This window comes from Podarcis filfolensis (assembly GCF_964270895.1).
Source record: "Podarcis filfolensis genome assembly, chromosome: 8".
Lineage (NCBI taxonomy): Eukaryota > Metazoa > Chordata > Lepidosauria > Squamata > Lacertidae > Podarcis > Podarcis filfolensis.
Window position 1 is genome coordinate 40013137 of NC_139611.1, and position 20276 is coordinate 40033412.

The 20276-nt window shown below is 45.7% G+C and overlaps 2 protein-coding genes across 7 annotated transcripts; one reads left to right on the forward strand and one right to left on the reverse strand.

Annotated features, from left to right (window-relative positions):
- Positions 1-1591: 1591 nt before the first annotated feature.
- Positions 1592-5312, reverse strand: SPATA33 (spermatogenesis associated 33). Of its 5 annotated transcripts, none has more exons than XM_083626605.1 (3): positions 5155-5312; positions 2973-3122; positions 1592-1899 (listed from the first exon to the last, which is right to left on the reverse strand). In XM_083626605.1, the coding sequence occupies exons 1-3, from the start codon at positions 5174-5176 to the stop codon at positions 1697-1699; spliced, it is 375 nt and encodes a 124-aa protein (XP_083482731.1). In that variant the 5' UTR covers positions 5177-5312; the 3' UTR covers positions 1592-1696. The 5 variants fall into 5 exon arrangements, with proteins under 5 accessions (XP_083482731.1, XP_083482729.1, XP_083482728.1 ...); XM_083626603.1 differs by having other exon boundaries at positions 2973-3125; positions 5205-5293; XM_083626602.1 differs by having other exon boundaries at positions 5144-5277.
- Positions 5313-5381: 69 nt separating this feature from the next.
- CHMP1A (charged multivesicular body protein 1A) lies at positions 5382-17365 on the forward strand. Of its 2 annotated transcripts, XM_083626600.1 has the most exons (9): positions 5382-5447; positions 5604-5805; positions 7105-7379; positions 9332-9351; positions 10705-10782; positions 11640-11786; positions 13589-13717; positions 15125-15312; positions 15821-17365. In XM_083626600.1, exons 3-9 carry the CDS (start codon positions 7373-7375, stop codon positions 15840-15842), a joined length of 591 nt encoding a protein of 196 aa, XP_083482726.1. In that variant the 5' UTR covers positions 5382-5447; positions 5604-5805; positions 7105-7372; the 3' UTR covers positions 15843-17365. The 2 variants fall into 2 exon arrangements, with proteins under 2 accessions (XP_083482726.1, XP_083482725.1); XM_083626599.1 differs by having other exon boundaries at positions 5393-5805.
- Positions 17366-20276: the final 2911 nt, after the last annotated feature.

The window sequence follows — 20276 nt, forward strand, 5'->3', positions numbered from 1 at the left end:
GCAACGGCTGAAGCGGAGTAGTTGCCATTCACAGAGTGTACTCCCCAGTGTTGCTTTCACTGGTACAACAGGCACTTTTCTGCGTGTTGGGTTTCATAGCCACATCCACAGTGCATGCTTACTCTGTATGATGTTGGCCTGAATATATTTTGTAGCATTTATTCTAATATTTTAAATTGCAAACTGTCTTTGCCGAAAGATTGTACATAAAAGTGATAAAATAAATAAATGAATAGTTCCTCCCTACACATAGGGTGCCTTACTCTTGCATCTGCAGTTAGAGAAGTGGAGGTTCCTTTTGCACCATTGTGTCTTCCAGGCATAAGATGTGTGTGAGGAGAACCTGAGCTTACAGGGTTACACAGCTCAGAGTGTGCGTCCTGCCTACTGTGGGGAGGAGAGACTGCGTCACTTCCGAGGGTCTCAGTCCTTTGCTCTATTCTGCTTTTGGTTCTTGTCCCGGACAGACATGCTTGCACGATGTTCCGTGACTGTGGATAATTCTGCTGTATTAAAGTGCTTTTAGCTTTTAGTAACTCTGCGTGAGACTCTGATTTATGCACACCAACGCACAGGAGACAGGGGCTTATTTTTCTGACCGCTGCTGGATTCTGCTGTTTTACTCAGAGCTTTGGAATGCGTTTGAAGGCCTGCTGCCATGGAAGCTCTCTGAGCTATAAATCACTTCAGAATGTGTTCCCTTTTTGTGCCAAATGCCCCTTCATCAAAGCTCTCCCTTCTGTGCTTCACCTTCACATAAGAGCAGGGTGATGCTGCTCACACCTTATCTGATGAGTTGTGGGTGTGGTGATAGGATTTCATATACGGTGGTCAGTGTGCAGTGTGAAGGTTCTATCACAGATACAATTTTCATAGTAGTTTAACATAAGAATTTAAGAGCCTTCTGGATCAGGCCAATGGCCCCTCTAGTCCAGCATCCTGTTCCCACAGACAGTGGCCACCCACCTGCTTGTGGGGAAACCCAACAGCCAATCCCTCTGTCCAGAGAATTATTGTAGCTTTGGGAGGGAAATAGGGATCTCCTAATGATTCTCAGCACCCTTAACAAACTACAGTTTTCAGGATTATTTGGAGAAAGCCACAACAGTTTAAAGTGATATGATACTGCTTTTAATGTATAGTACATGTGGAGCCTATGTGATTATAGCACTTACAAGTAGTTAGGCTAGTTGGAGGAAGATGTGAGGGATTTAACAAAGGCTTCAGCAACTTCCACAGAATATGCTCAGGGTGGATTTCACCTTATAACTACACCACACCCTCTTCCAGGTGTAATCCAATGGATCTCCCAAACCCTTCGCAACATATTTTGCCTGGACCTTCCTTTCTAGGAGTGCAGGTATGGCTGAGATGTTTCCCCTGCTCCAACAATACTAATCACTCATGCAGATACTGGTCCATTATTGACTGGGAATCTTAAAACATTTACCAAACATATTTATTTGGAAATGAACATCCATCTTCAACCTCATTTATATTTGGCTAAGCTTTGCCCTTCCTCCTCCTCCTCCTCCTCTTCCTCCACCTCCAAATGTGGGAGGTGGGGAAAGTGAAACCATGAAAGGATTCATTGTGGTGGGATTCCCATTTATTGAGAGGGGGATCCAGGACTGGGCTGCTAGCTTCCCTAGATGGTATCCATCACACTGAGTGCTGTTGACTCTCCACTGTGCACTCACTGATCTCTGCTGGTTCTATAAGCGTCTACAGTGCTGGGCTTCGTGTGCACACTATATGCGCCGAAGTCTTCAGTGTCCCGGATGGTTTTCGTTTCGGGGATTTCATCAGTATAACTGTTCAACAGCACTTCCTCCGAGGGCCCAGTCACAATGATCTTAGGAATAAGCCTTTTCTTCTTGGCAAGTTTATCAGTAGATACTGCAAGGAAAGAAGGAAATATCAAAGTGCTGCATACTGGGCTGGGGTATGGATCTTCCTAATATCAAAGGGATGCAGCAATCGTCTAAGACGGAACTTAGTATTTCATTTTCAAAAAGAGCTGCCAAGGCCGAAATCTGCAGGAAGACTCAGCTTCTGACATGAAACCTCCTATCGGATCCTAAGTGTGATAAGTCTAGTTGTGGACAATCAAGACCTGCTGTGTTTGTTCCCTCCAAGGCAGGAGCAGGTTAACTTGGTATGATCCCACTCTCACCTGGCTTATTCCTGATCACTCTCAATGTAGGTCAAGTCAGAGAATGAGAAAAATAATCAAAAGGCTGGAAACACATTTCTTTGATGGTGTTCTGACTTCATGCTAGCAGTTTAAACAGTAATACTTCTTGGCCTTTCCTTGGATACCGGGGGCTGTCATGATGAGCTCTAGTTCTTCAAAATGTACCACTGCTACCAAGGCCTCAAGAAATTTAGTTTGCTTCATTTCCAGCTGAAGAGTGACATTGACAACCCATATAACTGGAAGTGAGGTGATGCCCTAATGATGAAGAATAATAGTTGCACCAGGACTGCAGAGCTGAAGGGAAATATGCTTTTGTCTCTGCCATCGGCCAGGGAACAAAGGGGAAGTGGCAGGCTGCACCTCTGCCCTCCAAGGAAGATTGCCCCAGTAAGGTGAAGACTGGGCCAGAGAAGGAGCAGCTGCAGAGGATCTTTGTGCTTCACCCCTCCCTCCTTCCCACGAGGCTCCAACTGCATTTGCCCTTGGAATTAAGTAGGTTGCACTCTGGCCAAGGGACAAAGCGCTGCTGGGTTGATGGGGGGAGGGCTGGGTATTATTACATTCTACTGCAAACCGCCTTGAGAATCTTTCAGTAAAAAGCAGGTAATAAATCTTTTAAAGAAATAGTAACCATTTCTCATGGTTTTGTTTTTTGTTTTGTTTTTTAAATACTGTTGCAGACTCCAAACCTAAGTATGTGTATATCTACAAAGGACTACTGAGAACATGTGAATGAGATATGCCATTGCTGTCACTATGCTCCCTTCCTCACCTTCTACTTGCATAGGATGTGGCACAGGCTTCTTTGTTGGTTTACCCGATGTTGAAGGTTGAATGTTTCCATACATATGCTGGCTCTGTTCTTGGAAGCTGGGCTTGGGTTCTTTGACCTTGCTACCATCTATATTTTTATGAACATGAGCTGCTAAGGAAAAATACAAATATTAAGAATGGAAAAGGAGACAGGTGTAGCTCAATGGTAGAACCTATGCTTTGCATGCAGAAGGTCCCAGGTTCGGTTCCCAGCATCGCTAGGGAAATGTCCCCTGCCTGAAATCTTGGATTGTTTTTTACAGTTATAGACAATGCTGAGATATGTGGACCAATGGTGTGACTTGGGATAAAGCACGTTCCTACGAAATTTTTAAAAAACCCACCTAAATAGAACAAGCAATCTTTTATCTTCCCATTTGCTAGCTCTTTGCCAAAGAACAGCAGCCAATCAGAACATGAACACCTTACAAGATCAGACTGAGGGCCATCAGTGATGATGGGAGTTGTAGTCCAGCAGCATCTAAAGGGTCAAAGGTTCCCTGCTCTAACAATTGCACTGCCAGGCTCTGGCTTAGATACTTTAAGGAACCCATAAGCAAACCATGAAGGGAACAGCCTTCCTCCCTTGTTGCTTCCCCCTAGGAAGACTCTCTCTGAATGTGGACACTCCATTTAGCTGTTGTGACTAATAGCCATTGATTGACTTTTCTTTCCCCACAGATCTATTTTAAATCTAACTGTCATTCATTTCCAGCAGATCTGCTCTGAAATCAAAGTAAGTTGTACACTTATTCCCCACCCCCTACAGTGTTTCAAGAGGGTTCTTTGTGCTACAGATATTATAGAGTGCTTACCCAATTGATGAAGAAGACAGAGAGAGATCCAGAAGAGGTTAAGGATCAATAACATGGGTGCTTCCAGGCTAAAACCTCCCCCAAATAACTGTGGTGCTAAACAGGTACAGAGGCATGCTACATAGATACAGTACTTAAAAAGAACAGGGGCACAGGCACTAGGACACAAATCTGCCTGTCCTGATTTATGCATATATATGCAAATATAGGAATTACTAGAATTTCACAGAAGCCATGCTAATTAGTTTCCCACTCAGAAAACAAACATATCAAGCAAGACCGGCTGATCTGGTTCTACGAACATGACATTCTAATTGTCCTCATTGAACTTTAGCTTTGTTTGTTTTATGATAGTGCTGTTAATTTGTTTCCTATATATTGGCCTTGTTTTTATGGATTCTGTAATTTATGTATATTGATATCTTTTTTCTGTAGATTTGAATTATTAGTTATTTAATTGTCTCACACTCTGATACTGAAATATCCAATGAAGAACAGAATGTAAATGCTTAGGTCACCTCCACACCATACATTTAAAACAGCCTCCCCCAACACATCCTGGGAACTGTAGTGTTTCCCTCACAGAGCAATCATTCCTAGCAACCTTTACAAACTACAGTTCCCGGGATTCTTTGGAGAAAAGCTTGTGCTGTAAATGTAGGGTGTGTTAGAAATAAAAATGAGAACTTGTGGGATGTTGGACTTTTTATCCAACCTAGTTAGTGGATGGGATTAGGGACAGAGAAATGAGGGTGGGGAAGAGGCAGGCATTATCTGACTGACTGTTCTTTTGAACTAAGTGCCTGATTCTTGGCATATTTACTGAGAAGAAATTCCACCAGTTTCTGCAGTACTTGCTTCCGGGACCGAAGCCTGAAGATGATTGTACATGTGCAGCAGAATGAAGTGGTAATGAGGTAATAGAAGGGAATGTGCTGCAGGTGGGGGAATCACATTTCTGAATGGGCCCTGACATTAAAAAAAACCCGTCCCTGCATATAAAAAACTGGCAGATCAGGAAGGAGATTGGGATAGAACCTTTCTCCTTGATGTGTTTGTGTTCTTACTTGCAGAGTGGCTTTCACAAATGTTATCTCCTACTTGCAGCCTGAAGTGGTACCATTCATTCTACCACCTCAGGATCCTACCACCACATCCTGCCGCCTGTGTAGTGTTCAGGCTGCCTCAATCTCTCACCCACAATGGCATGCTCTCAAAACAAAAGGAGTAGCAACTCTCCTCCCCCAACCCACTTCATTTACAAGCCAAAGCCATTAGGCTGGCTTGACCTCATTCTGCTCATGCCAACTGTTACCTGGCACTAACCTGAACCCTTCTTGGACATCATTCTGTAAAGAGGAACAAGAACATTTTACCTCCTCCCACATCTTCATGTTTGCTGTGAGACCCCCCCATAGATGAGCCTACAGTCCTTGCTCCCCCAACATTGGCACTACTCCATCCTTGATTGCATTGTCTGGGTCCTTTTGTGACTCAGTACCAACCAGCGCCATCATCATCAAAGAAGCAGCACACCAGATGCACAGCAGGAGGGGGCTGATTCAGCTCAGGAAACGACTCCTGTGAGATCCTCCTCAGGACCCTTTACCTGTGGCAATGTATGGGTGCTGTAAGAAAGTACAGGTTTCCCTCTTTTTTCTGCCCTCTTTTTCTCTTGGGCTAATTAATGTTTGGCATGTTTTCTCCCACCACCATTTTATATTTATTATATCCTTCTCACCATATTCAAATGATTTTTTCCCTTACATCCTCAGACAAAACCATCTCAGGAGAAGTTAGAGTGAAGAGTAATAGATATTGAGCCACTCTCATCATGGTTGGGAGGCATCTCCCATAGGCAAAACCTAAATCCCCTTCACTGCACTACACTGGCTCTAACTTTTCTAAAGTGCTCTGACCTTTTTTGGAATTTGCACTAGGATGGTTTGGATGTTGCAAGACTCTTGGTGACGATAGGTAAGTGCTATTGGGACAGAGTAAGGGAGCTCCCCTATTTTCCCATTGTGGGTGACCCTGAAGAACCCTCCAAAACTGTTTGTACCATCAAACAGGTCATTCTGCCAAGAAGCTTTTTCTAATATTTAGCTAGAGTGATGGAAAACAAAGATGCTCCATCTATGTGCTAGCCCATGGGTAGGCAAACTAAGGCCCAATCGCCTTCTCAACCCGGCCCACGGACGGTCTGGGAATCAGCGTGTTTTTACAGGAGTAGAATGTGTCCTTTTATTTAAAATGCATCTCTGGGTTATTTGTGGGGCATGGTCATTCGTTCACCCCCCCCCAAATATAGTCTGCCCCCTCCACAAGGTCTGAGGGACAGTGGACTGGCCCCCTGCTGAAAAAGTTTGCTGACCCCTGTGCCAGCCCTTCAAAAATTTGAAGATGGCCTCTGAATTGTCTCTTCTCCAAGTTAAACATAACCAACTCAACCTTTTCTCATGAGACTGGTTCTCCAGACACCTCACCATCTTTATCTCCTTCTCTGGAAATGTACCAGTTTATCAATGTCCTTCCTCCAAGTGAAAGTTGGTCATATGCTTCTTGAAAAGAAAGGTGGTCTTTAATTTCTAATAGTAGTAGTAGTAGTTGTAAATTTGCATGGTGGTAGACAGCCCTGCAGTTTGGGTCAAGCTGCCACACAGTAGAGGATCCCACCCAACCTCACCTGTTGAAGACCAGTGCTCTAGTCAACACAACACAACCTCATCTTCACCAGTCAGTAGAATGGGGTTAATTTTGCTGCCACTCACTTATGCTCCAAAGTTATGCTGCAGTTAGTGTCATACAACCAGCAGAAACATTCTCAAGAGGCAGTCCAAGCACAATATGCATTGTGCTCTGCTATGAACTGGCTCTATCCATGGCCAATGTCTATTTATTTGGAAAGCAATGGTGCCTGAACACTGAATTCGCTTCCTTTCTTCTCCCCTTCATTGTCTCTTCCTTTTGTATGTGTCAAATATTTGTTAGTTTAAAAGCCATTCTGGAGTAGGAACCAGTCTAGTTTTTGTCCAGCCCTAAATACACTATTTTTATCCTAATTCTTCTATATACAGCCCTAAATACTTGATGATGATGGGAATCATCATCACCGTCAAATAATACGCAACAATAACAGCAATATGTAAAAAACAATCATATCGATATGCAAATAAGATTTATATCTGCTTCGTGCTTAAATTACTCCCAAGCTGTGCACAAGCGCTTTTCCCCGCATCTCATCATCTTCGTTTTCTTTCTCCCTCGTTGCCATAGGAACCGCCACCTACGAGCCTTGTCTTGCTGGGCGTGCCCACGAGTGACTTTTTTTTAAAGTCTACGCATGCGCCAGCACGGACCCGGTGAGCGAGACTGCGGCGCGGTGAGAAAGATGATGGCGGTCATGATAGACGGTCGTCTCGCGAGGCGTGGCTGAGATCGCGTTCGAGGCGACGCGGAAGAGGCTGGGGTGAGAACCCGGAAGTGGGCGAGGAGGGAGCCCGGAAGTTTTGGTCAGGGGAGTAGACAGAGGAATCAAGTCAGAATGGACGGTAAGGCAGCTCTTTCCCCTTCTTCCTCGGGTGGGTGGGGGATGGAGCGACTTCACATTCAACCCTGATCCAGGGTGTGGGGACTTTGGGACTGGAGCCTTGCCTGCAATGGGGTGGGGATAACTGGGAAGGTGAAAGCGGGGTGGGGTTCCTGGGGGTGGGGAAGTGTGTAACAATGAAGCCATCAAGACATGACTTTAGCATTCTCCCACGCAGCCCCCGGCCTTGACTCCCATAAAGAGTGTGTGTGTGTGTGTGTGCGCGCATATGCATATATTTATACATTTCAGCACACCCCCCTTGTGCATGTGAGCTGCAGGTAAATTCTCTCGAGTTGTTTAGAAGGGATCTGGGGTGGGGATATCTCTCCAGGCTGCCTTCCTGCCTGCCTGTTAGAGTTGTTGACTTTTTCTCTCCCCTCCGCCCCCAGGCTCCTGCCTCACACACATTTGTCAGGCAAAGGTTCACCTGTTCAGTTTCTGGCACAAGTGCCTTCCTAGAAAAGGAAGTTGGCAACCTTATTGTCCCCCAAGACAGGGCAGTCAAGAAGCACACATGGGAGGAAGAGGGGAGGTTCTTTTTCTTCTTCCTTCAACTAAAGGCGAGTGGCTACTTGACACGCAGGCAAAAATCTATCTGCTGTGTTTGGTATTTTGAGGGAATACTTCCCCTTCCCCATCAAATTGTTCTGATTAAATGTCTGGGGTGTTTGTTTTGCCTGCAGAGTGTGTTTAGGCTAACTTAATTTTAGTCATTTAGTACAACTTGGCACAATTCATGGATTGCATAGGTTGCCGAGTCCGACCACCCTGTTGTATGTCACAGGGTTGGGCTAAATAGTGTATTGGATATGTCTTGTGATTTTGTGGGAGGCAGAGTCAGATGTTTGGCTTTGATCTTTGATATAGCCCACTTTCATTACTCCTGCACTTCACTCACAAATGACTAGGTAATCTGGATTGTGTGGTTTGTTTTAAATATGTGTCACAGAGGTTCCTGCCTAAGGGCAGGGGGTCAGGCAGTGGTTTTCTAACCCATACTAGAAAATATCTTTTGGTATTATGATATGCCCCAGGGATGGATGGAGCCCTGTGGACAGAAATGTATGCCTGTGAGAGGCATGTTTGCATTGGCCAGAAACTGATCTTTCCATAATAATAATTTTAATAATATTTTTATTATATGTACCCTGCCCACCTGCCTGGGTTGTTCTAGCCACTCATCTGGCTGGCAGTCCTTTCAAGAGAATCATTTCTGTGAGCCAAATAAGACTGTGTGTTTAGAGTCTTCAAAAGAGGATCCTTTAACAAGTAGTAACGTATTTTCCTCATTTCTTGTATGCCACTTCCTGTTCCTGGATGCCAGACAGGTGACACAGTGTATGAGCCAGTTACCTGGGTGGCATAGTGTTTGATCGATTTTCCCTCACCACAGAGGTAGAACAGGAGTCTCCAGCTAGCAGTTATCCTCCAGGCAGCCTGAGAGGCCAGAGTACAAAGGAAAATGATTGCTGTGCTGTGTTGAATTCTGGAGAGAGAAAGTGCTGTGGCACTTTGAAAGACTGGCTTACTAGTATATTGTCACATGATTAGTATATAGGCTATAAATGCATGACAGGTCAAGAAGTTGGGCTCCAAGGTGCAACGATTCCTCCTGTAGAACTGTGGGATTGGAAAAAATATAATGATTTTTAGCAGCAAATGTAAAAAATGTAGGAGCTAGTTCATTGTATAGAGATGAATGTATTTCATATTCCTCATGTAAAGTTGCTAGACACAAAGTGCTTAGCACAAAGGATTTTTGTTGCTCTATGGGAAGGGTGTATTTAATGTACCCAGTATGGACCTCTTTGGGCTAGAAGGAATGTTTGGGTTGGTGGAAATTTCAGTCAGTACCCTTCATTCTGAGACCTTTTTTCTGAAACCCAACTATTGTCATATTTCTCTTCACAGATACACTCTTCCAGTTAAAGGTGAGTGCTGGACACTATGAAATGCTGTTTCTTGTTGCCAGCTAGGGCTTAACTATTAACTATTATGCAGCAAAGTATAGAAAAGGATGTAAATTTCTTTTTTAAAAATATACTGTACACAGTGCAGATGCTGAATTATTGAGAGAGAATTTATTTATTTTGAAGATTAATACCTTGCCTTTCAAATGGATGGTCTGCAAGGAGGCTAACAGTCTTCAAGGCAGCTGTATGTGCAATTGGTTTTTAAAAAATCACCATTTTAAAAATGCACTTTTTTCATGGTGAACTTACGTAGGTGGCACCTAGGTTTCTGTCTGGAAGTATTGTCTTCCTTGGACAGAGAAAGCATCTACTTTCTGGAATCGCAGGTTACTAGTTTGTAGTTGTGTATGTGACTCTGGGATGGGCAGCTCCTGGGGACCACTCTAAGTAGTGGGAAGTTTCACTGACTCAGACTAGCTTTTCCCACAGCTCTCCATGGTGCATTCAATGCAGGTGGCTTCTATTCTGTCCTGTAAAATTTATTGATACTCTACAGTATGCCAACCCCTTGGTATTGCTTTTTTGTGGGCCTCAGATTTGTGGACTCTGAATATGCACACAACTTAAAAATTACTCAGGATGTATTGGTCTAAAGTAGGGAGACAATGGCCATTTCTACCTCTTGTTTCTGTACAAGAGCCCTCCTGGACCAGACCAGATGCCTGTCACACAGCAGCCAACCAGATGCCTCTGAGAAGCCCCTAAGTAGGACACGAACGCAATGACACTCTCATGTTCATGATCTCCAGTAATAGTTATTCACTGGAAGTGATACAGCCCTCATGACTAGTAGCCATTGTTATCCGTTTCTCCATGAATTTGTCAAATCATCTTTTAAAGTCATCCAAGTTGGTGGCCAGTACAATCTCTTGTGGTAGCCCGTTCTATAGATGAACTGTGTGATGTGTGAATACCCCCCCTTCATCTGCTTTAAATTTTCCACTTTTCAGATTCTTTGGATGACCCTGGGTTTAGTATTATGAGAGGAACAGAAGAAAAACATGATCTTCTTTTCCCACCTCTTACATACATAATTTTACAAGCCTTTGCCATATTTTCCCTACATCCCTTTACTGGTTTTTTTGTTTTTGTAAACTAGAACACCCCAAATAATATAACCTTTCATCATAGGGGAGTTACTTTAGCCACATATGGCTTGTCTTTTCTTCATCTTTTGAGGTCTTGCACATACTTTTTGAGATATGGTGACTAGAAATGTACAAATAGCAAGTTCTTCCCGGTGGATATCTCCTCCTCTGGAGATGTTTTTCTGCCTGCCTACCTACCTACTGAGCATCTCATTCTCTCTAGTTTACAGCCAAGCAGCTGGAGAAGCTTGCCAAGAAGGCAGAAAAGGACTCCAAAACCGAGCAAGCCAAAGTCAAGAAGGTAATGGAAACAAATGCTGGTGATGAGAGTAACTGCCGGATGTCCCTGGAAGGCTGACTGCCTCTCCAGTCAGGAACTCCGATAGCAGCATTGCTGCTCTCCCTAAAAGCCTCTTTGCTTACACACTGTGGCTCCCCATTTGAACATCAGGAACCAGTGTCCCTCCAGATCTTGTTCAGTTCTAACTCTTATCAGCCCCAGTCAGTATGGCCAGTGGTTTGGGATGATGGGAGTTGGGTCCAACAACATCTGGAGTGCCACAGATTCCGTATCCTTGTTTTAATTGTTTTTGTTTTAAGGCTCTGTGTTTCCTGTGTCTCTCTGCTCAGTGCAAAGTTTTGGCTCCCTTCGTTTATCCTTTCTATGCCCATCCTCTCTGTCTTTTGCTGCGTTCCATTTCTGGCAGAGCCTCACCTTCCCCCATAACTGATCTAGTTGTCTGTCTCTGTCTTTAGTAGCTCCATTCCTGAACATGTTTGTCCATTTTCTTGTTTCTTCCTTCTCTCCTGATTTCTTTGTCTAGTGCAGATTGTAAGTAAGGGCCTTTCTGCATTGTGGGCACTACATTGTTGCACCACTAAAAATGGAGATGCATGGGGCAGTCCTTATTTAGGGAAAAGGTGGGCCTAGCAAGTCTGCGCCATGTATAGAATGCTTGATGTTGGGAGACACTGTTTGAAGGCCACCTTCTTGTTTTGGCCAAGCCATGCATATATGTTGTCAGGTGTGGGGCAGGTAAAGATGTAGCTGGCTTGAAAGGTTTTCTGGCTGATCGGCAGCACGTTTAGAGCCCCATGCAAGTGCTCTGATTCTGGTAAATTCACCCTGAACATCTCCCCATTTTTCTTCTGCTCCAGGCCCTTCAACAGAAGAATGTGGAATGTGCCCGTGTCTATGCAGAGAATGCCATTCGGAAGAAGAACGAAGGCTTGAACTGGCTGCGTATGGCTTCTCGAGTGGATGCGGTGGCCTCTAAGGTCCAGACGGCAGTGACTATGAAGGGGGTAAGAAGATGCACTTTGGCACCGGTGTTGAGTATCCACAGTCTAACCTGGTAGATGCTTCCTCTTCCCTGCTGCTTAAGGCTACAAGGACTTGCCTTTCACATTGGCCATGTTTGCACATAATGTTTACCAACATGGTGTACAGCTTCATGACACCAAGTGAAAATCCCCTACTTTGTGCTCACCAAGGTCTCCTGTTCCTCTTATTGCTTTTTTAAAAATCACATGTTTTACCGTAGGCATTGCTGGGCAAGGTGGGTTGATTTACATCGAGATGATTTAAATCACAGCCATTTTGTGGTGGTGCCCATGCCAGTTTCTCATATTTCCATAAGCTTCCCCCACTCCAGTCCATCTGAAAAAGTCCACACTTCACCATTCGTCAATAACAAACTATGGCTTACTGGGAACTAGCAACAGACTGATGCACTCTCTCATTCGCACCTGCTTCACTCCTCCCTAGCAAGAAACAACATTGAGCTGGCTGCTGTGTGGTTTAACATTCAAGCCAGTGCTTGTGTCTTGTTTCTCTCCAAACACACCATGACTGGTAAGCCAAGAGCAAACCTCAGCTTCCACATGTGATTTATCTGGTGAGAAACAAATCACCAGCACCGCTTAGTATGTAACACTAATCTAAGCCAGCTGCTCGATGGTTCTGTAAAGGGGGCACAGGGAAGGAACCGGGCAGGATGACTGAGCAGCACGCAGAGTAATTTATTATTTGAGGCTATGGTGTACCATTACATGAAAACTGAGCTACAGTTGGATCGACAGCCACCCATCCAGCCAAGTGTTGTCTGTCTTGGTTAGCAACAGATTTCTAAGATCTCTGGAAGAGTACTTTCCCAGCCTTGCTGCCTGAGATCCAATCTGCAATTTAATGCATAATGTCAAGCATGTTGTTATCGGCAAACATGCTCATTTGACCCCTGGGTTGCTGACTCTTCCTTATCCCATATTGGTATGTGAGCAGAACTGGCCAGTCTGGTTTGCTCCATTGGAGCCCTATGGGCTACTTTGGGCCCAAAAAATGTTCCTCTTACCCACTCTGCCCCTTTCCACTCCACCCATTTTTTTCTCTGCTGCTCTCTATTGCCCTCAGCATCTCAGTCCTGGCCCCTCTTGATTTTAGACCTTGGGTCTGGGCTTCCAAGACTGAAAATGATGAAACAGCCGTTAAGGTCTGTCAGCTGAGGACCATCTTGGTTGTGACTTGTGCTTCTGAAACCCTCATTCCCTGCTCATTTGACACTTTCTGCCCCCTGGCCTTTCCTGCTGTTGTTGCTCTGAGGGATATAACTCTTAAATCAGTGGTGGAGAACCTCCAGCCTGTGAACCTAATTAGACCTACCAGCCCTGCCCATTTGGCTAATGGAGATCACTTCGGCCAAGAAATGCCCATCTGCTCTGGAGCAGGTAAAGAGGCAGTGCAGCTGAAATGAAAGCGGGTTTGCAGGCACTGCTGAGCTGTCCTCTGCACCACATTTTGCAAAGGCTGTTGATCAGCTGGTTGATGACACTTGCAAAATACAGGGCGGTGCTTTGGCCTGCACAGTTTGATTTTCAACTGTACAGGCAGAACAGGGCACCTGACATCATTGTGATGCCAGGTGATTGACAACCCACCTGTCAAATTTGGCTCATGGGCTGGGAGAAGGGGAGAATGCAGCTTGTGGACTAGATGCAGTTCCCCACACTTTATTTAAGTCCTCCAAGTCCTAGCCCCAGCTCTCTGGGCAATTCCCTGATGGGCTTCTGCTTCCTAAATGCATGGTACATTTTCCAACTCTCTACTGCAGGTGACTAAGAACATGGCCCAGGTGACGAAGGCCTTGGACAAAGCGCTCAGCTCTATGGACTTGCAGAAGGTCTCCGCTGTGATGGACAAGTTTGAGCAGCAGGTCCAGAACTTGGATGTTCACACTTCGGTAAGGGCTGTTTGCTGTCCAGGAAGAACAAGGCATCTGTGCTGTAATGCTATGGGTGGTGGGATGCAAGACACCTTAAAACTCCTTATTCCAGTAAACCTGTTCTGTCCCCATCCCCCCGTGTTTGCCTATGACTCCTTCTCCTTCCATCTACCCCCTCACTGCCAGATATGGTGAAGTTCAGACTTCTGCTGTAGGAAGTGTGTAAAACCCTCTTTTTTAGCAGTATGTATGCTCTGGTCTGGAGTTTGGAATGTAGGAAGCTGCCTTATACCGAGTCAGACCACTGGTCCATCTATCTCAGTATTGTCTACACTGACTAGCAGCAGCTCTCCAGGGGTTTCAGACAGGGAGTCTCTCCCAGCCCTACCTGGAGATGTTTGGGATTGAACCTGGGCCTTTATACATGCAAATCAGATGTTTTACTGATGAGCTATGGCCCTTGGATACGGGCTAGGGCAGGAGGAAGGTGCAGAATGTAAATGAACAGCCCTTTTCATGTATGCAGTGTGTTGGGTCTGCTAGCCCACTGTTTGGTTGTGCACAACTCTTCCCTGCCTGTGTAGAGGAAGTGATATTGTGTGTGTGTGTTTCCCCTGCTCTCAATGCAAGCTTCTTGTAGAAGGTACATGTTGGGCCTTGCTACTGCTGTCGCCCTTCTACAGATTCCAGTAGGAATGGGGAGAGAGCCCCCTTCATTTTCTGTCCCCAAACTGAAAGGGAAAAAGGAAAAGATTGTTGGGCTTATTGGTGGATGGCAGTAGCACCTTCCCTTTTTTATTCATATGTAATTTTTATTGAACTCGAGAAGACAAAATAGAGAAACTTCACGTAAATATCATGGAATCCAGCTGCAGACATAGTTTATACAATACTTAGTACTGACTAGCTCACAGCAAATAATTAAATTATCTTGAAAGAGTCGTTAACAGTTTTGTGTGATAACTAGGCATCAGCAGAGCCCCTCCAAAGCGATGTGTGGATATTGGGAGGGCCTGAGAATTTTAAGTCCATAATGGTAAAGAGGAAAAAATAAGAACCACAATTTTTCAAACTGATCGTTCTTCACTTCACTTCTTGCCACTTGTCTGTGTTGTGTAAGATGTTCAGACAGGACTATCTCCCAGACAGTGTTGAACCATGCCTCTGTCGTTATACATTGCTTCCAATGTTAAGCAATGAACATCTGAGCCACCACCAGATGTTCATCAGTGGGGGACAGCAGTAGCACCTTCCTGCTGCAGGGAGATCTGGAAGAAGGGGATGTTTTGTGCTGGACACATGTGTGGGACAGCAAGAGGAATAATTTCCCTGAGAAGCAGGTCCGTTTGTTGGGACTGCACCGGACATATTATTGTGTTCTGTTTCCTCCCTCCTTGCTAAGGATCTGTTTTGTGATCCACATAGGTGATGGAAGACTCCATGAGCTCAGCCACTACACTGACCACACCCCAGGAGCAAGTTGACAGTCTGATAGTACAAATTGCTGAGGAGAATGGCTTGGAAGTCATGGATCAGCTGAACCAGCTGCCTGAGGGGGCCTCAGCGGTGGGAGAGAGCTCTGTGCGTTCCCAGGAGGACCAGCTATCGCGAAGGTTTGTTGACACCCAAACATGCCCATAATCATTTTGTAGGATTCAAATTCCTGCTTCTCGGCCAACAACAGAGACCCAGGCTGGCAGCTTTTAAAATATCTATAGGTTGCCATATCCTGGTAGCAAGTAGCATCACTCTTCTCTCCCCAAAACAGCACCACCCATCTATGGTATCAGCTAGTTTTGGGGAGCCAAGAGGTTTTCAAAAGTATTTTTTAAAAACTTTATAAAATTAATTTTTAATGCAAAATTAAAGAAAGACAAAAAAGCTTAAGGGCAAACAACCCTAAGGAACAGTCTCCAGAAATAGCCTGATGAGCACTGAGCATGCTCCGTGGCTGCAGAATCTTCTCTGCTGTGGCAGGAGGGGAAAGAAGGCAACACTGAACGAGAGCTGTAATACTTTTTTGCAATTCCCCATGGTCAAAACTAAAAAGCCATCTCTTTTCTGTACCTTAAAAAAAAGCCTTCTTTTTTCATTTTCTATTTCTCCTGTGTTCCTGTCCAGGTTGGCTGCCCTGCGGAATTAACCCTCTCTACTCCCCCTAATGGACTGTTGCTTCTGCCTTGTTCAACTATGATTTGTGGACTTCCTGTGGGAGGCCCCTGGCCACCCCTTCCTATGGTGATTGGAAGGAAGACTGGTCCCTCGACTCCTCCAGGCCTGCTGTGTTCAGCAATGGACTTTAAATCCTCTCATGGTGATGGCAATTTACTCTCTAAAGATAGTGGCAGCAGCAAGCACTTGTGCATGAACTTGCCTAGGCTTGGCTGGGATGGCGTGATTGGGAGGCAAAATTATTGGAATGGTTCTCCTCCCCCCAAAAAACCCCCCAACAACTTCTTTTTTCAGCCCACACTTCCCCTCATCCTCTTGTGCCTGAAAGTCACTGGATGAAAGGAACAGGAGCATATAGCTCTTAGAAATGATTCAGGCAGAGCCCTTGCAAGACTTAAAACCTTTATAACTGGAACCTGTGTCTGGTGTGTGGAGGCAGGTGTGCTGTTTGTTTCTTCTAATATCAGTCACTTCCTTGGCTTAGGGCAGCCTCCCTGACCTGCCCTCCAGATCTTTGGACTACAACTCCCATAAACCCCAGCTTCTACAGCTGATGGGAGTTGTGGGCAAAAGCATCTGGAGAGCACTAAGTCAGGGAAGGCTGTTTTAGGGGATGACTTGTGGAAATTGGAATTGGAATTGTGCTACAAAGTGAGCTTGTCGAGAGAATGCATGTGTACCTTTCTCCCCTCCCCTGCCTGTCTGTTTACACACCATTTTGGATTTACACACCATTAAGTGACCTTTGAAACTAATGTTCCTTTATTCTCTCCCTCCATTACACACACAGAGAGATAGATTCATTTGCTGATTCTACACCCTCTGATTCTTCTGCCGGCCCTCTTAAGAACTCTTTGCTTGTGTTCTGCATTTCAGTTCACCCTTGTCCAACATGTACCTTTCCTCAAACTTCTGGAAGGTGAACCCTCATGTACAGAGATGCTTGGGTCTTTCCCCCTGATTTGTCATATTGGAGAAGTTTGCCTCTTGGTTCCAGAGCAGCTCTTCCCCCTGCGCTCTCATTCTCTCCCCCCCCCCCCTTCAACAAGACTTGGGACCTCCTAATACTCTGGGTGGAAACGGTGGGGCTTAACAGGATTAGGTTCTTGTCTTCAATGGTGTTGCTTTGACCTTTCTACCAGAGCTGATGTCAAGAGAGCAAGAACCTCTTTGGTCTTAGAGCTCACCTCTCCTGTAAGAAACCACGCTGTTCCACTTTGCTGCTGGTATTTAAAATGAGGTCTCTCTCCTCCCACCATTCTGTCTCTGAAGGGCCTGGCCTTTATGCTTGTGCTGTTCCTGTTCTTCTAAGCCGCACTTTGTGGGGTGGGGTGTGGGAACAGAGGGCGTGTTTTCATTGTGAAAGGCTTGTTGGAAAGGGGTTATGGAGTGCCACATCCTCCCAGCTCCTTCTTGGGAAAAACACTGCTCTGTTTTGCCTTCCTCCACCTCTAGTTAAAAAAACAATTAAAGCGAATGCTGTTGTTTCTTTAATGCTGTTTTAAATAAATTACTCTCCGGAAATCGGGGTGTATGGGGTTTTAGCGGAGGGGTAGTACCACCGGGGGAACACACACATCATGCTCCTTTTGTGGTAGTTTGTCTACCTTTGGGCCCCACTCTGCACTCAGCTCTCACCTGGGACTCTTAGAAGCAGTCAACATGCAACAGCGGTCATGCCATGGGAATAGCTTCAACTGGGCAGCTAAACCAGGCAAGGGTATCCAATGAGTCTCAAACTCTCAGTAAGTTAGGAACTTCCCCTGCATTCAAAGGCAGGCTCCAGTGGATTGGGAGGATGAGATCAATAGTGGGTCTAATGATCAAGAAAGTGGTTTTTGCATGTGTTGTAGAGGGAAGTGAGGCAGATGAGATTTGTCAACCTGGGAAGGTACCCAAACCAGGAGAAGGAGAACTCTGCTGCCTTGCAAGGTGTCTTTGAGGGAAGAAATGGCTACCCTACACAAATCTGGAGTGGAGTCTCTAAGATGGTTAGATGATGCCTTGTACACCACCTTTTGGCAACTCCTGCAGTCAAGCAGGTGCCAAAGGTATTGCTCTGCTTTCCTTTGGACCACATCAGTGAGGCTGAGGGGGGGGGGTCTTATGGGCAGCCCAGTACCTCCATACGCATTGGCCAGGCCTGCACCCCAGGGAGGTCACTTCAGTACTGCTAATGCAGTGATTTTAATTCACCCCCAGAGGTACACTCCATTGTCTCTCAGTCTCAAGGCAGGCAGATGCCAACAATCTCTGGAAATCAGTAGGTGCAGTTAGGTTTACATAGGTTTCCTCACTCTTGGAGGAGGCTGGGACAATGAGTGGATAATCCTGCCCTTGGAGATCATACATAGACGAAAGGAGGGTTACAAAAACTAAGGTCGGTGGCAATGGTCAGCCAGATTAGGCACTGACTGAGAGCCCCAGGTGCTCAGAAGGGTCTCCTTCCCTGTCGCCATCCCTGCCTTCCCTGCTGTGGCCCCATTTCATTTTGTAAGAAAAGTTGTTGCCACAGGGCAGCTTACATGTCCCCCAATAGGTGGCCGTGCCAACTGCAACATGATGAAAGAGTTCTAGCTCTTATGGCTGAGAATTGGTGTCCGAGGTGAGGGCATGGAATTGAATTTGCAGCTTCTGAAACACAGCATGGCTCCTGACAGTTCTTTCTGGTGTTATGTCCCTCCCCCTGGTCCAAAAAGGTTGGTAAACTCTGTATTGCTCCCTCAGATTCTGTGTGGTTCTGCATTAAACAGGTTTGCCACAAGAGGGCTCCCTCCCCCTAAGGAACGGTGCTCCTTCTTGCTTAGCCCAGCTTTAGATGTGCTTTAGCTCCAGCAGAGGCATGGGGGGGGGCTTCTGGGGTGATTGGTCTGGGCACATTTTCCTTGAGGCAGGGGGCTACTCACACCACCCTCCCCAAGCCAGCCTTGTGCGGCTTTGTGAGGCTGGTATCTGATCACATCCCATGCTTGGGCACTGCCTGGTCAGATTGTCAAAGCAGTGGCTCAGAATTGGGGCAAATAAGAGACCAACCTGACCCCATCCATTGGCCAGAGAATGAGGAGATGCAAGGAGCTGGCCTCCCCACTCTCGGCTCCCATTGCCTGTCAATCTGGGACTGCAAGGAGAGAGGATGCTCTGGCCCCATCCGCTAAAGGAACAAGAGCTAGCAATTGCTATTCAAGGACCAGCACCAGCAAGGGGAGATCAGCCTGGCCCGTTTCACACCACAAATGCCATCTTGTGCAGCTGATTTCTCTGGCTTTAAAATAACACCCCCCTCGTCTACCTTTCCCCTACTCTCCTCTCATTTTTTTTTTAGTCTGCTTTGGGAAATGGCAACTGTCTGAAAAGTGGAATAAAAATAGCAATAATAATCACAGTTGTAGTCTGCATCAAACCCACAATTCATTCCTTACTCATTTAAAAAAAGAAGCTTCCGCTTCTCGCTCCCCACCCCCCTGCTTGTCTGGAGAATTGTGATCCCACCATTCAGCTCTTTCTTAAGCAATTGGCTGTGCTTCTTCAGCACACAAGAGGGCCCTTCATTTAAAAGTGAGTCTCAGGTTAACCCCTACGTAGAGTCCTAGGGAGATGCTTCATACCACCGGTCCATCTAGCTCAGTATTGTCCACACCCGTGGTCTTCAACCGGTCCAGACCCAAGTCCTACCTCTGACTCCCAACCTGCAACATGGGACCCGCTGTCAAGTGTTCACATTTGATTTATACTTAATGCACATTATTAATCCTAAAATAGCAATTCACAGAGCAGTATGCTTTAGCATTGCTACCAAATGAAATGCAGTGGTTGTTACACTTATTTTTAGTCAAAAGGCTGAGAAGCTGTTGAGAACCTCCCCAGGTTTGCATTCTGGGAGAAGTCCAGAAAGCCATAGAAGTAGACTCAAAAGTGAATAGAGTGCCCCTGCTCCGTACAGAGCTTCCTCTCTAGAAGCATAGGTATAGGGTGGTGGGGCATGTGCTTGGCCAGAAATATGTACGTTCTTAAAAATGACTTGTGCTTTTCTCCTGTCATGTTGCAGCACCCATGGAAATCGATAAAAGGTGTGTGTCATCAGATGAATGTGCCCTAACATAGACACCACATGTAGTGTTCTTTCGGCCTTATCTAGACATGCTGCAAGCCACCTGGTATAGCCTGTGGGTCCTGACCGACTGCTTAAAGGGCTCTGGCCTTTACTGATTGGCTGTGGCTCTCCATGGTTTCAGGCAGGTGTTTTCCCTAGCTATACCTGGATTGAACCTGGGACCTTGTGTGTGCAAGGCAGAGGCTCTACAGCTCAGCTGTGGTCCTTCCTCTCGTGCTGTTGTGCCCCCAGCAACTGGTATTCAGTGGCGTACCAAGGTTATAATAGTGGCCATTAAAAAAAAAAGATTAGTGG